General features: G+C 38.0%; 2 protein-coding genes across 14 annotated transcripts in view; one reads left to right on the top strand and one right to left on the bottom strand.

Moving 5' to 3' along the window:
* The window catches only part of LOC127511224 (uncharacterized), a 239,084-nt gene that overhangs the window by 41,508 nt on the left and 180,013 nt on the right, over positions 1–17,563 (top strand). The window lies entirely within an intron of this gene.
* Positions 16,540–17,563, bottom strand: part of LOC127511192 (cerebellin-1-like) — a 127,130-nt gene continuing 126,106 nt past the window's right edge. The window contains exon 4 of the mRNA XM_051891898.1: positions 16,540–17,192. Coding sequence (XP_051747858.1) covers positions 16,906–17,192 — 287 coding nt within the window. The 3' untranslated portion in view covers positions 16,540–16,905. The remainder of the gene's footprint in view (positions 17,193–17,563) is intronic.

Below are 17,563 nucleotides of genomic sequence, written 5' to 3' on the forward strand. Positions count from 1 at the left end.
TAATCAATCTTTTTTAATCTGACCTTTTTTTAATCAATCAATCAATCAATCAATCTTAACAGACTCCAGGTCCAATTTTAAAAGGAAAAATGAAAAGAGAGAGAGAGAGAGAGAAAGACAATAGCCCACAGCATCTACCACACATTTAACGCGTTTTTACGTTCGCTGTGCAAAAAAAGAATGGCATCCACTGTGCCGGGGTTTAATCTATTTCGTCCTCGACTCCAGCACCCGGCCAGCAGAGCTGAATGTGCGCTCGCTTGATGCGCTTGTGGCCGGGATACAGAGAATCATTTTAGACACCTTGGCAAGCACAGGAAAGGTGATTGACTGTGACTGCCAGAAGTTTAGAATGTCCTCTCCGTCCCAGAAGAACTGGCCCTCAATGTAGCGCTGAACCTCGTCTCTCTCGGCAACTTCTTCACTATCATCCTCCCACTCACTAAACTCATCTCTTTTTCTTTTGACTCGCTCGGCTTCGTCAACTAAAAATAAAACGTAACAATATTTAACCTTTTAAACATACATTAGACCACTGCAGCTGAAACGCAAGACCCGGGCCTATAGGCCTATTTATTTGCTGGTGGTGCTACTCACCTCGGGGGAGTCGGGGCATCGGCTCTGGCTCCCTGACACTTGCTGGAGTTGTAAGCGACACACTGTCAAATTCCCTGACAAGTCTTCTGGCCTGGTCGTACACAGCGTTTCTCTCCTCCGCTTGAAACATCTTCAGGGACTTAGGTTCAATGCCACAGTCATGCAGCTCCTTAATAATTTGCTCGTGGATGTTATGCGCTGTCTTTTTTAGAGTAGAGTCAAATTCAGCTGTGCTTATGACACGGCTCTCCAGTTTCCAGTCGTCATTAATGAAGTGACCAGTAAACGCCGTGTATGCTCGTTTGTTGAACTCATCAGTCCACATGTCAGTGGTAATAGCTATGCCACAATCCAGAGCTTTATTTATCTTCTTTGAGAGGATTTCTTTTTTTCTTGCGCGGTCGCTTTAGTAACTACCACTTATCCTGGGATCTACTCAGTGTTTTAACATTGTACTGAGGAGGCCGTGCGCTGGACCCTGGTGAAGGGGAGCACAAACCAGCCTGAGCTGAATCTCAAGAGGAGGCCGTGGAAGGCCTACCTCCATGACCAGCTTAAGGAACTAAGCACTATTACATGAACAAAACCCCGCGGGGGAAGTACAAAGTTCACTTAAACAGGTAGCTTGAAAAAGTCTACCCAACACAATCCAACAAGCAGTGTACTCAGGAAAGAACCCTTTACCTCTTAACCAGAGGGGTAACCAAACGCCTTGTGGGGCCTACCATTTCAAAAACACGCAGCAAAAAGCTCGTTTCTACTCTCATATAAACACCAACCTGTGCCAACACATAAGCTAAATAAAGAGGCCTATAGGGGCCTACCCAAGTAGCCACATACGGCGCCAGTAGGTGAATACATGGTATCACGCTCAAAGGGAACCAGCACTAACCCGCAAAAGTTAAAGGCTAAATTCAACCTGAGCTACACATTCCAGCAGCCCTAAATTGTGGCTAAAGGGAACCAAATGCCAACATGGTCAGAGGAAAGCCATAGGGCCTGATACCTAGACAACACGGGCATAAACCTGTGGCAGTGTAAAATCAATGTGAGCAAACACATGATACTAACAACAAAGCTAAAAGCTGTTAAAAACTAGAAAGAGGCTAAATGACAAAGCCTACCTTTCCAAAGTTATGTTAGCAAACTTAATAACTGTTGCTAGATCACAAACAGGGAGCTAGAATAAAGACCATAAAAATTGAAATGGTTTCTAAACTACCCTGAGTATGCAAACCAACAGGTGAAGCACTCAGTGACAACATTCATTACAAGGGAAGTCACCATGCTAATAATAGAGGCCGAAAGAAGGCCTACCAATAATAGCAAATGCTGACCTGTGGCAGCAACATATAGTAAGCTCACATAAATGTAATTTATGATAGTATAGGTGTAGGGCAGTGGTGATAGAACTGTACAAAGCAGAAAGCTTTGAATATACATGCTATCCTAGATATAAATATAGGACAGACAGTTCTCATAACAGAAAATATCTGTGCTGAGCATCTGAGGACGAAACTACAAAGTTAGTAACGTCAACCCACACTTGAAATAATACAAGTGACCCAGAAGAGAACCAATTCAGCATGAACAAACTTCTAGTCAGTGGAGCCTAGCGATAACTGCATAACTTATCTACACGAAGATAAGGGCCTACCACCTGAAACAGCCACGGGGGAGTTTTTTTTTTTTTTTTTTATAAAACAAAACAACCCAGCTGTAAAAAACAACCAACTGCGCCTACATAATATCAGGGACAAATGGGCATATGGCCTAATAACTCCCTTAGGAGAAAACTAGAACTAGCAACTATACAACCTGACAAGGGGTAGTAATACAGACAGTTTAATCAAAAAACTTTCTTTCACTAGCTCTAGCCCAGTCGTATCTAAACCTGGGCTTCATTTCCAAATCTCATGGGAAGAGACAGAAAACGAAGCACACAAGCTACGAATGTTGGGCGGCGGTTAACAACAGCCTAACAAATACAAAAACTGAAGCAAAACGTTTGTCTACCTCTGCTACAAATACATACTAGCTGAAAGCTAACAAACACCTAGGGGCTGAGTAGTGGCTAACAGCAGCCTGGTTTTGGATAAACACAGCCATCCTAGCGCTTCAGTTTAACCCATTAAATCCCTTTCTTTACTGTTACATGCTCAGGAAAGCTATACAGGAAAAACAAGGCCAAATAACTTAAACCTTGCTTACCTTCCTGTGGCTCGTAGACCACGAATCGCTCCATTTCATTTCTTTAGGAAGAAATCCATGGTTGGAAGCCAAAAAGCATTCTTTTCACTATCAAGCCAGAAGGTGGGCCTTCAGAAAATATATCATCATGGGCCCGACCACTAGCCTGACCGTTAAAAATGCTCAAGCATGTTAACAGCTTACATAAAAGTTAAAAACACACGCCGGGAGGTAGAGGAAGAAGGGCGAGGGCAGATGTAAATAGCCCTCGCCAGTGATCGATCACCGGCGCTGCTGGCGCCTGTGCTCGATCACCTGTCTTGGATCCAGCTTCTTCCTCCTATTGTCGTGCCGCTTCTGTGACTTGCTCCGCGGGGGAGGAGGCACTCGAACGGCGACGCTAGCTTTCTGGCCCTGCCTCTGAGCCTCAGCTCGAGACGGGCCAGGACATCCCCCTTGTCTGGCCCCAGGACCGGATCGAAGCGGTATGCAGGTTTTAAAAGCTGCCGAGGCCGCCCTCGCCTCCCTGAACTTTTCTACCACAGTTTCAACCGAGGTCCCGAAAAGCTCAGAGGGTGAGACCGGGGCATCGAGGAGAAAGGTTTTTTCTTTCTCCCCGATGTCCACCAGGTTCAACCACAGATGCCGCTCTGTGGCCACCATTGCTGCCATCGATCTTCCAATCGATGACGCTGTTTGTTTGGTGGCCCGAAGAGCGAGATCTGTGGTCTGGCACAACTCTTCTACCGCTTCAGGGGATAAACCTTGCCCCTGATCCAGATCTTTGAGCAGATCAGCCTGATAAGCCTGCAACACTGCCATCGTGTGCAGGGCTGCACCAGCCTGACCCGCTGCAGCATATGCCCTGCCATTCAAACGTGATGTCGTTTTTAAAGGTTTAGACGGCAGGACCGGAGCTTTAAGTGACAGAGCACTGCCCGTGACAGGATAGTTCGCAAATGTCTCGTCAATGGGCGGCATCGTCACATACCCATGCTGGCCTAATGGAAAGGATCCATTCGTCAAGCCGTCCACGCACGGTCTCTTTCCCCACACGTCCCCAGGGCAGCTGCAGCCTGCCCGAGGCGCGGTCCATAACCTCCAGTAACTCAGCATATGCTGGGCAGGGAGGCCTGGAAGGAGCCACGGGCTCGCCCGCTTCTTCTTCCACAGCCATCTCCTGCTCTCTGGGGCTAGCAGCCAGAAGAGCACTGGTTCCTAGATCCGACGATGTTAAAGATAAATCATCATCGTCATCCAGGAGCGCGTCCTCATCAGCCGCCACTGGAGTCTGAGAAAGGTTTACCCCTCTCTCAAACTCCGCAGCAAGACAGTCCCGAAAGACAAAAAAGATACTGGCTGTTCCGCTAGGTGCTCCTTTATATTTCCGCGGTCGCGCCCTATTACGTCATGGGCTGTTGCCGGCCAATAGGATTGGAGTTTGTTGACTTTGGCTTTCGACATCGAGTCACGTGGACGTTCCCCATAGCGCTGAAATGAACGCAGAGTTGAAGTTCCCTTTCGAAAGGGAACAATAGATTAATAAGACCAAAGATTGCCTGTTTAATATATCTAAAATGAATTATAGCTCGTATTTAACCACTATCTACATAAGAGCCAGCAGCAAATTCCCCAAGGACTGGCGATGAAGCTGTTCTCTGCGGGTACATGAGCACTGAACAGCCGCTGACGGCTTGGAGCTCACTTCTGAGAAAGTGTCCGGACAAGTTGTAAAATATGTGCTATGTTTATATATGTTTTACGTCCTTGTGCTCTGTGTATTTGTTTTTCCCTCTCTCTGCTTTTCCCTGTCACTTTCACTTTCTTAGGCACCGCTCATTGGTTCAGCCACCTGTCACTCATCATCTGCTGACGTTGTCCGCCCATCCTTTCACCAATCGCAAAAGACCATTGCAAATAAAAGAGCACGCCAGACCACCACCCACAAGCCCCATTGTTGTTGTTTCATTACAGTTATTTTGCTGCCATCTGCTTGAATCTTTGTATCCCCTTTTGTTCATGTTACTTGCTTTGTGTGTACGTTCGCCTTCGTTTGATATACTCATTTCTTTTCCCCGTTTATGTATCATCTGTCAGAGATATAAGAACGTCACGTGACATACATCGCAACACGTAGGAGCTGTCTTTGTATAGTACATTAGGTCAGGGGCGAGTGCCACCCCATGTACTTTTGGATTTTGGCTAGGCAGCGTAGGTTAGTTAGGGCATCTCGGACGCTGAAGACTTTTCTTTTCCACATTTTTCTTTGGTAGTTAGTCTTTGGGGATATTTATAAGTTAGACTGCTTTGGTTTTGTTACTTATTTTCTTTGGTGCTGCCCTCGTTCCTTCTTCCCCTCCTCCCTGTATCTTGTACGTCTGTTCCTGTAAATATTATATATATTTTCCACTATTCTTGTCTGTTTACGCTTACCATCATACCTTTATACCGTTACCTTGTATTCACACTTAATAAATAATTGCATTGTTCTTTCGGCTTCGTGGTTCTTTGTCCCACATTGTTTATATGTGTTTCTTTTTAATGTCTATATTTAATGTTATGCCCCTGTACCCCTAGACCTTTTCACGGGTCATAACAATACAAGTCACAGATTTTAGGTCTAAATAACTACATTCTCGCCTAAAAAAACTCACCATGACATTCGCTGCAAGTGGAGTGATACAAACGGTGAAACTGGGAGCCAATTAGATTCAAGAACCAAAACAAAGTGTTTCAGAAATTAATTTATCCTATTGTCATTTTTTTTGTTCTAATTATGTTACTGTTTACTTATTTACTTTTTACTTATGTTTATTTAGAACTTTTTACTTATCGGCAAGTATTTGTCCCAGGTGGGACTGATACATGTAATACCATGAATGCTTCAAAGCAAACATTGTTGGGGAAATATTCATGAAAATATGAGGAAAAGAAAATGTCACAATGTCTCTTTATTCTCTCATTTATTAATATAGGATGAAGAGATACAGATCAAGGATCAGTAACAAGATACACTTAAAGAGGTATCATTTAACATTATTAGATTTACTACTTTTTATCAAATCACTTTTGAGTCACATGTGATATTCATGGGTCCTGTCTGTCTGAGTGCTGAAACTCTTTATACAAACTTACATGAATAGACAGATCAGAACTTATGATTATAGTGTATTATACTGACTTTTACAGTAATCTACTGCAAATTTCAAACACACATTAGTCCTCATTAATACAGGTTCATATGTTAATCATTCTTCATAATTTTCATCATAAATCATACGCTGAAAGTTCAGAATTATTTGAATCACATTCTTCAAATCTCCTGTTATCTTAAGGGAAACAGTAGGAAACCACTGAAAGTGCTGTGGTTATTCTTGTTATCATATATCCTCCTGCCAGCCTTAAGTCTAACATAGACAACATCTCCAACCTCCAGGATCAACACAACACCATTCGAGGAGCTTAACGCATCCTTAGGCTGATAATCATATGCTGAAACCACAATCTCTCCATTCTTAATAATGGATACAGTTGCTGGAGTTGGGCCATGACCATATATAGAGACTCTGAACATGTACGCTCCTTTCAGTGGGGCTGTGAAAATACCTAAATCAAATAACGAGATACAGAATCAGCTGTTTCCTGTATGATTTCTCAATTACCAACCATACTCATTTGATTCTCTTATATACATTACACAACTGCAGAGAGGTCTGAATGGAGCAGAAGGGTTTTCATTACTATAAACTGAGTTTAATGACTCCATTTCATTGATAATTACCTGTATTTGGGTTGTAGGCGTTCCCTATGTTTGTGAAGACATTCTTGTAGGTTATTGTGAAGTGAGTGGTAAAAGGACCAATATATTTATCGCCAGATTCCACCAGTGAAGCTGAAAAAGCTATTTCTCTGTCTGTTATTGAAAAATATAAGTAATATTGTGATATATTACTGTATTACACTGAGAATGTATACACTGAATTTAACATCATTCAAGCACACTTTCACCTCTATTTTCCTTTCTCAACTCCTCCACTTGACTTGAAAGATTTGAAATTTCTGGAGGAATAAAGATTCTGTTAAATGACATTTACACTGATTATTGTAATAGATAACACAATTTACACAGTATACACTCAACTTTACACTAACATTTACACTATGAGGATCATTGATAAAAGAGTGAATGTTTCGGTAAAGTACCATCATTTTTCTTGTTCATCTCATCCCTCAGTTCTCTGATGTTTCCTTTGTGCTCTGTAACAGTGGCGGCCAGTTCTGTAAGTAGTGAACTAAATTTAAACTTCCATAACTTTTTAATAATTTTTTGAAGTGTGTTCACTTGAGCAATAATCTGCTGAGTATCTTCTTTAAAACAAACTTGTGTCTATTTTTTAAAGCATTCTTGAAGAACTGAAGAAATATAGATTCACTTTCTTAATCTTTGTCAAAGTAGTAGATTAGACAGCTGGCATCACAGTATGAGCAATATGGTGTTATAAATATGTAAATTATTGCATTTCATTTTATTCTGGGACTACCCTGTCATGTATGTAGTGTCCATCACATTACCTTCGTTTTCTGTTCTTAGTTGCTCCATTTCAGTCTCCAGAGATTCCATTTGTTTCAATGGTCTTTATTTTCCCCAGTTCTTCAAGGATGTTTATGTTTGGTGAAAGTACATCATCTGCCGATATAGCCCACACATTGAGCATTAAAACCGTTATAAAAATCAACATTATTGTGCTCTCGGTTTCTAGCGATGTACTGAATCAACTGAATTAATGTTCTCTTATATTTAAAGACAATTTGCGTAATTGTTTAAACTGTCCAATAGACTTTAGACTGCAAATATGTTTTGGGTATCGACTGTAACCTTTGTTCCCTCAGGAGGAAATGAGATGCGTCGAATGAGGACACTATGGGGAATGTCTCTGCGTGACTGCATCTGAAGCACGTATGCAACTAGTTCAATCCTGATTGGTGCGCATCACCAGATATGTTTCTGACTATTTGTCCATGTGTGGAAGATTACTAATTTTGTCTATTTTTCTTAGCCAATCAGAATCATTCAACCTGAAGTAATGACATATTTAGTGGACTCTGTTAGAGTATAATTATTGTGGAAATGTGAATGTATGCAGAGCAGCCTACAAACTCCTTGTGAGACTTGAAGCTGGCTTCTGCTGATGAAATTGCAAACTATTCTTCAATAAAATTTTCTTCAATTTATTATTTTTTTTAAACTCTGACTCCGGGTCTTCATTCATCATATCTGGTCTTTAGCTGTAAAATTCCCCTACACCAGGTATCCCTTCTTGGATGATTCAAAGTACACCAGTAACTGATCAGTCTTCCTCCACTGAGAAACCATCCTTTACAAAAAATAAGTATACTTCCTCCGGTTTCACAGACAAGGCTTAAGCTAGCGCATGTTTGAGCTGTTTTAACTGAAAGCAACTTGTACGGACATGTCTTAAAATATGTCAGTGCCATTGTTTTGTCTCAAGATGTACACAAGTAATGTTTTTTTCTAGTGAACGTTTATAAAAGCTACTTAAATGCCCTAATTGAACCAAGGCCTAATCCTAGTTTAGGCTAAGCCCTGTCTGTTAAACCGGGCCTTCAAGTTCATTTTATTAAGTATACTTAAAGGATTAGTTCACTTTGAAACGAAAATTAGCCCCAGCTTTACTCAGCCTCAAGCCATCCTAGGTGTATATGACTTTCATCTTTTTCATGAACATAATTTTATAAATATTAATAAATATCCTGACGCATCCGAGCTTTATAATGGCAGTGATGGGGATCAATGAGTATGAGCTGAAGAAAGTGCTTCCAACCACATCCATTCATCATAAACATGTGCTCCACACTGCTCCAGGGGGTTAATAAATAAATAATTATTTATTATTATTTAATTAATAATAAAGTCCTTCTGAAGCGAAGCGATGCATTTGTATAAAAAAAAAAATCCATATTTAAAGGGGTTATGACAAATGTTTATGTTTGAAGAAAGTACATCATCTGCCGATATATAGCCCACACATTGAGCATTAAAACCGTTATAAAAATCAACATTGTTGTGCTCTCGGTTTCTAGCGATGTACTGAAACAACTGAATTAATGTTCTCTTAGTTTTAATAACAACTTGCGTAATTGTTTAAACTATCCAATAGACTTTAGACTGCAAATACAAACCCGATTCCAAAAAAGTTGGGACATTGTACAAATAGTGAATAAAAACAGAATGCAATGATGTGGAAGTTTCAAATTTCAATATTTTATTCAGAATACAACATAGATGACATATCAAACATTTAAACTGAGAAAATGTATCATTTTAAGGGAAAAATAAGTTGATTTTAAATTTCATGGCATCAACACATCTCAAAAATGTTGGGACAAGGCCATGTTTACCACTGTGTGGCATCCCCTCTTCTTTTTATAACAGTCTGCAAACGTCTGGGGACTGAGGAGACAAGTTGCTCAAGTTTAGGAATAGGAATGTTGTCCCATTCTTGTCTAATACAGGCTTCTAGTTGCTCAACTGTCTTAGGTCTTCTTTGTCGCATCTTCCTCTTTATGATGCGCCAAATGTTTTCTATGGGTGAAAGATCTGGACTGCAGGCTGGCCATTTCAGTACCCAGATCCTTCTTAGGTAGGAAGAGCATACTGCTTTACAAATTTTTCTAGCAGGAAATTCAATGACAACACCACACTGACCACTACACGCACATCCACTATCACACCAATACACACAAAAATATCAGTACCTACTACTGAAAACACACAAACACCTCCGCCCACACTACACACAGTTACCACAGACATCACTGGTGCAGCAAACAATGTCCCAAATGCCACACCGCCCAACATACCTTGACCTCAAAGGACAAAAACCCAATGCTGTGGGTTTCTAAACATTCTACATAAACATCAACTTTGTTAATGTGTTATTATACTATATTATAACTTATGTACATAAAAAAATATGTAAACAACAGTGGACATTGAACCAATTTTGTTATAAACATATCTCATACAATCTACATTATTACTCATGTATAATCTGTCTATATCTATATATTAAACTGTTCAATGATAAATACCAAAATTGTGTACTTCGATTTCTTTCAACTCATAACACATTATTCTACACTGAAAATTTTACATAACAAAATTCACAATTATTGAACCCAAACAGCTCTAACTACACAACGGTTAATCCAATCGACTCGAAAATTGGTCTGCAATGTCTTTGTCCAAGTTCCCATGACTGTCTATAAGGACACTGGTATATCTCAAAAAACATGGCCACCATTGGCCAATGAGTTTTGAGCACCTATTAGACAAGGTTAACGGAAACCAATCGGAACAAAACTTGGTGGGTATGTTTGACTCCTGGTCCTAGAGGTCTGTGAGAATTTTGAAAGAATTGGCCTCTAGGTGGCGCTAATGAGTTTTATTCCTCTGTGATTATGTGGTGTTTCAAAAGTTGCCTCTGAAACAGTTAAAAAAGGTGAAGAATGACAGTGTTCCTATATTTACATTCCCTGACATTACATTACATTTACATGTATTCATTTGGCAGATGCTTTTATCCAAAGTGACTTACAAGTGAGGAATACAACAAGAAGAGGCAAATAGACACAAGAAGTGCTCACAATACAAGTTTCAGACATTGCACAATGTAGCATAAACTAGAATAGGGAGGGATTAAAGGAAATGAAAGGATAGTTTTTTAAGAAATTGCCATTTTGTTCACCAGATGGCAGCAGAGAACCACTCATTGGCTCATTCTGCTCAATAATATAGTTCTTTTTGAGGATATTATCATAAGAAATCATATTTAAACTTTATAAAATCATTACAAATCACCTTTTTTAAGGTTTACCTCTTCATTTGCTCATTTTAGATATTAGTTTTTGCAATTATATCACATTATGAGTACAGTGAGACCTGAAAATGATATTTTGGTTTTGTTATAGCCATTTTAGACAGTAGGCAGTTTATTACTAATCATTTCTAAAAAATGTCTATATCTTAAACACAAAACTTTGAGTGTGAGAGAGAGTGTGTGTGTGTGTGTGTGTGTGTGTGTGTGTGTGTGTGTGTGTGTGTGTGTGTTTTAGCACATTTAATGAAGTCAATGTGGAAAATTTGCCTTACTTTAGTGTAGATTACTGGTGGAAAGCCAAAAACAGACACTTTCAAAACAAAAGTGAGCCAATGAGTGGTTCTCTGCTGCCATCTTGTGTTTATAATAGTAATTTTGTCATAAAACGCCCTAATATTGTTCTATAATTCCAATTTAGACATTATAAATCACTGTAACATTTACAATCACATAATTTATTTCAAATATCTGGATCTAAAACAAAAAATGTTGTGCATCTGTGTGTAAGCATGCGTAGAGTGTATTAAGTATTAATCTTTAACCCTGTTCATTTCTGTATTCTTATCATGAATGTGTTGAATTGTGTCAGCCCTACATTTTTGGTCAGCCTAGACCCCATCAGCACACTTGTCATAAAGGCCTTAAAGCGCTTGAACCCCGACAATTGCTGCTCGCAGCTATATTTATTAACTTTTTGCTTTGTATTGGAGCTTGAAATTTTTGCCTGCTTATGTTGTGACCATTTTGCATGGACAATTCATGGACCAACAAACACACTTGAGTTTTATTTTTGCTGTGAAAGTCTGGCTACCTTTTTAGTTTTTATAAGAAGAACCATTATGAATCCAATAATTCTCAAACTTCTCCAATAAGCTAGTCTTTAATACAAATTTATCTTTGTCGTAACAGAAAGATTCTAAGGCTAATAAAATGTACAAGTGGTTTAGATCCCTATGAATTGCCAGATATAGTAAACAATTATTAGGTTTGTTTTAATCAAGATTTAAACTTGTGTTTTTTCTCCTGTGGGTCAATGTATGTGCAATGCATGTCTCCAGCAGATTCTACTGATGCAGAATTAATGCTGATAGTTAGTCATCCTATTCAACAAAGGACATCAAATGTTAAAACAAATAATAGATCAGTCAATTTGTTTTCTCCGTAGCCAAACTGATAAAAGTAATGAAACGTGAAACTGTGAAACCATTTTTTAAAGTAGAACATTTAAAGACACATGGATGTAAACTGTAAACATAAAGCTTTCAGCTCACAGATTCACATTGATAAAGGTCTTATCCCATAAACAGAAAACTGAAACTATAAACTTAAAGCTATGACAATAAGTGTTTTAAAGCGATCACAAAGCATGGCAATGGCAAGTGTTCATTTTTCTGTGCATTACACAACTACGGTAAGTAAATATTCTGTGTTGACCTTTTCTGTTTAATGTGCTCTTAGTCTTCAAGTCAAATCATAAATATCTGTTGAGAGGGATTTTTTGTTCCTTTTTAGTGTATGTAGATTATTTTAGGAATGTCATTCTTCTAGAAATTGTACACGGTTGCAAGACAAATCTATACCATGATTTCCTTCAAATGGATCAAAAGTCTGCTGAAGTTTATGCATCGTTGTGTCATTGATGGTATTAATTGATGGAACAACAGCATTATTATTTGTCTGTAAGTCTGAGAGTGTTATGTTGTCATCAATACATTCATACTTGAGTTATGCATTCCTGCATTGTTGACTATGCCCCTTTGCCACAGCTGAAGAAGAGTTTGCCCCCGTTGTGTTGATAGACCATTGTTATTCCACTGGTTCTGTATAATATAATGAAGTCTCGGTGACAAAATAAATGGAGCTCATTAAGTGAATCTAACACACCGTGCTCCTCCATAAAGTTGAAAAGATTAACAAACTGAAATGACACTACTCAATTTAGCTCTGCTCATAACCTCTCAATTCTTTGATTATGCACTGACCTGCCAGTAATAACACTATGTCTGTTTAATCCTCTCCTGTAAAGCATGAAACGGGCAACACCAGTGTTTTCGAGTCCATGATCACACCTCACCCTAGATACAGGCAAGGTAGATGATAGTACAACTGAAACCACCAACACAACCATGGAACACCATCCTCCATCTCACAAGTTTGTGGCTTCCATCTATGTGCCTGAGATAAATTGAAACCAGAGTTAATAATGTGTGGTAAAAGTATAATAAGGTCAAGGTTACGCATCAATAATTTAAACACTAAAAGAAACAAGTCTTAATTATGAGCTCTTTGGCTTTTGGTGCTTGGTCCATTTTGCTGTAGACTTCAAATTTGGAAGTTAGCACATAGTTCTATAACTGATTACGTCCCCTACTTCTGACTGACTGCTTGGTGCTTGGTTCTTTCAACAGCGTTTTTCAGAAATTGCGTACTGCACCTTTAAGTGCTACTTCTTCCATCATGTCCAAGTGGACTGTAAGAAACTGACTCTTGACTTTGTACTACTTAATTACACTAAGTTGTTCTTTACTCACCATAATTGATTTGAAGTTGCAACACTGTAAATTCGTCGACAGATTGAACGCTGTCTTATAAATGCTGTATCGAGGTCTGCCCTGATGTTCAGTAATGACAGGTGGAGGAAACGGGGTATAATTGTTCTCAGACCTGGCTCTTTGTCTGGATTCATAAGCAGTCCGCACTAAATTAAGACATTCATATAAGGACTCCAATTTAGTTACTGCTGCCAATCTTGAGACTTGAGGGTTTGAATGTGATCACAAAGTTATTATTAATTATTTTGCATTTGTTTAATACAAGTTCAATGGGACTTACAACCAGAGTTGGCTAACAATGCTTTCGGGAAACGCGTCCCTGGGCATTTCGCAGAAAGTCAATTCGTAGTCAAGTGGTATAAGCGTTGGTCAGAAATATCAATGACACGGGTTCATAGTGTCCTGCAGTTCTTAAACACATTTATTTGTTACACCTTTTTTTTGGCTTACATTTATAGGCTATAAAATTTGGTCTAAAATTTCCTTTTTACACCAAGTAACAAATATTATCCAATAGACTGAATTTACATTTGTATAACAAACAGCAGCTCTATAAATAAATAAAACTTTATAGGATTTGTTATCCAGATTTTTTTATTTTATTTTTTTAAGACGATTGGAAGGATCCCAGGATCCCTATGGAATTTAGACTAATTATTGGGTTGAGAATGTTGTTCATGGCGAGTGTGTGGAGTGTCTGCAGCCTAGGGTGAACATGAGTGGGAAGTCTGTACCATTTTGAATCTGGCATAGTGAAATCTGGCAGGGTAAATCATCTGATCAAGCAAAGCATCTGATTCTGTTTGAATTCTTCAATCATTGAATAATGAAATATTTAATAATTAAACCTTTATGACAAAAATACTACGAGATGTAAATGATTTAATTCATTCGTCGTCTATGGGCTACGCTTTAAAATATTAAGCTAAAGTCTGAATTGTTCTTTTGCAACTTCTTGTTTTTAGTCTCAGATATGGGGGTTGGGAGAGTTCAGTAGCTTCACGGTGGGGGTGCAGGACAATATAGCTGAAGGTGTAAATCACGTGTCAGCGAGGGAGACAAAGAAAGTTGCTGAAAGAGATCCAGGCGCCTCGGTGAGAGAGATGAAAAGAAAAACTTCTGTTCTTAACTTGTTGCTTGTATTATTTTCATTTTGCACCGTTTTAATTGTATACAGCAACGCTGCAATTTATTTGGCAATACAAATGTGAAATGTTGCAAGAATAAGATTCTGTATTCCTCCTTTTACAAAAAAAAAAAAAAAAAAAAAATCATACAGGGAATAAACACCTGTAATAAATTCTTGGGACAGTAGCCTATTTATTTATGTAAGCCTTGAAAATAAAGCAATACTATTTATTATTCTATTTTTTTAATCATTCAGTCAACAAAAAAGTTTCAAATCTTTTTAAAGCTGTAATAAACATATTCAGCCAACACTGATTTCTTTGATGTACGTTGATTTTCTTCCGTTGCTTTATCATTTATCCATTGGTCATCACTGTCAGTCATCTCAATTTCATAAGTGATTCACAAAACCATCCGCTTGACCAATCTGCTGTTTCTTAATCATCAAGAACGGTAAAACAAAGACTGTCAACCAACATCGGTTAAGGCTGAACCACTATAGTCACACGAACTGTTTTAAATATAACTTTAGTACCTTTCTGGCCATTTGAAAGTGTAGATTAAATTGCTTTCAATGCAGGCCACACTGAGCCATCGGATTTTATTAAAAATATCTTCATTTGTGTTCCGAAGATCAACGAAGGTCTTACGGGTGTGGAACGACATGAGGGCGAGTAATAAATGACATAATTTTCATTTTTGGGTGAACTAACCCTTTAAGGAATTCCAAATGGCCCTTGTGGTAAGAAAGACAGGGTTCAAAAACAGTAAAGCAAATGTCTTTTGTTAATTTTCAAATATCTTTGATTATTTTCAACCCTACAAATCCCTCCTTGGCACCGTTGGCCACACCCATGAAGTCCAAATGTGACACAGACCATGAAGACACGCTTTCTGTGTAGTGAAGTCCGACTACAATTAAGTTTTAGCTGATTGAGGCGGCCAAATATGGATCAGATTCCGGTCAGAGAATCCGGAGTGGAGAAGTGATTCTTGAAAATGAACATTTTTTTTTTTTTTTTTTTTACAATCTTGAATATGCTTCTGAGATATGCAGCTGTGATATTATATGGTCTACAAAGGAAATAAATTTACAATAGTATTCATCTAACATGTATGTCTCATTGCACTAATTACAACACAGAGAAATCAGTAACAGTACAGAAAATATATTCAACAAATGTCACAAAGTTAACAAAAATACAGTACTACACTGAATATTATGCTGCTGTAAGCAATTGTATAAACAAACACTAGTATCGTCTAAACTCGAACAATATAAACATCAGCAATCACATGCACAACATATACTAATAAGATATAAAGGTATAATAGTACTTACAGTTATTGCATGAACGCATTACACAGAGCATAATAGCAACATAAACAAAATTGAAAATTGACATATTTGTACATGTGAAATTTGTGAAAACGAGTATGTGTACCAAATTTTATGGAAAAAAAATGTGTAACCTTTTGAGCTGATATTGCATTTATTAATGTGTTGACATTACAGTTTAAGCCCAACGGTTCAAACAAATAAACAATGTACAATTTTAAGGTTAGAAGGCCACACATATACAGTAAGTAATAAAAAGGACCTTAAGAGAAACACTTCTGGACAGCACATTTTGAGCTTAAAAGGATAACTCCATAATTACTTGAAATTGACCTCTAATTCATCTAAATTTCAATGTTTAACACAAGTCCACATACACCCCATATATTTTATGATCGCATATCTTTCGACTAGGGCTGCCCTCGACTAAAGATTTTTCTAGTCGACTAGTAGTCGTTCATTTAAGCTATTAGTCGACTAATCACGTGTTTATATTAAGCCATTAATCATAATAATGAGCCTTTAAAATGTATTAGACTTTTGTAATAGATCATAATATACAAGATTTATGCATTTTGTTTGTCCTTTGTGTCATGTATGACTATTGTGCATCTAATAATACATAATCTGGTAAATGTGCTGTCTTAATGATAAATAAAACAGCAAATTTTCTGCACATTTCTGGATTTTTTTTTAATGTATTTATTTTATTTTTTATCACAAAATACAAACAAAATCTTGGTGGGACTGATAAATATGATATGAGTGCTTCAAATCAAGCATTGTTGGGCAAATATTCATGAAAATATGAGGAAAAGAAAAAGCCACAATGTCTCTTTATTCTCTTATTTATTTCTGTAGGATGAAGAAATACAGATCAAGTATCAGTAACAAGATACACTTAAAAGTATTATTTAACATTCTAGATTTTCTACTTTAACAAAACACTTTTGAGTCACATGTGATATTCAAGGGTCCTGTCTGTCTTAGTGCTGAAACTCTTTATACAAACTTACATGTATAGACAGATCAGAACTTATGAATATAGTGTATTATACTGACTTTTATACAGTAATCTACTGCAAATTTACAAATTACCAAATTACAGGTTCATATGTTAATGATTCTTCATAATTTTCATCTTAATTCATACAGTAAAGGTTCAGAAATACTGGAATCATATTCTGCAAAGCTCCTGTTATCTTAAGGGAAACAGTATGTAACCACTGAAAGAGTTGTAGTTATTCTGGTTATCAAATACCCTCCTGCCAGGCACAAGTCTCACATAGACAACATCTCCAACCTCCAGAATCAACACAACTCCATTCGAGGAGTTTAACCCACCCTGATCGTGAGACTGATAATCATTTGCTATAACCACATGCTTTCCATTCTTATAAATGGAGGCAGCTGATGGAGTTGGTCCGTTACCATGTACATTGATTCTGAACATGTACGCTCCTTTCAGTGGGGCTGTGAAAATACCTAAATCAAATAACAAGAGATACAGAATCAGCTGTTTCCTGTATGATTGCTGAATGGACTACTTGCACAACTACTTCCTCGTCCTACTTACTACATTTCAGGAGTTTCTGGTAACAGTGTTCAGCGCACCTACATACATGAGAACGCAGATTATTACAAAGCTCAGTGCAAGTAGTCCATTACCAAACACACTGTAATAGTTTTGAAAGACTGCAGATCATTTAATTCTCTTACACACATTACACAACTGCAGAGAGGTCTGAATGGAGCAGGAGGGTTTTCATTACTATAAACTGAGTTTTATGACTCCATTTCATTGATAATTACCTGTAATTGGGTTGTAGGCGTTCCCTATGTTTGTGAAGACGTTC

This window comes from Ctenopharyngodon idella, chromosome 4 (assembly GCF_019924925.1).
Source record: "Ctenopharyngodon idella isolate HZGC_01 chromosome 4, HZGC01, whole genome shotgun sequence".
Taxonomy (NCBI): domain Eukaryota; kingdom Metazoa; phylum Chordata; class Actinopteri; order Cypriniformes; family Xenocyprididae; genus Ctenopharyngodon; species Ctenopharyngodon idella.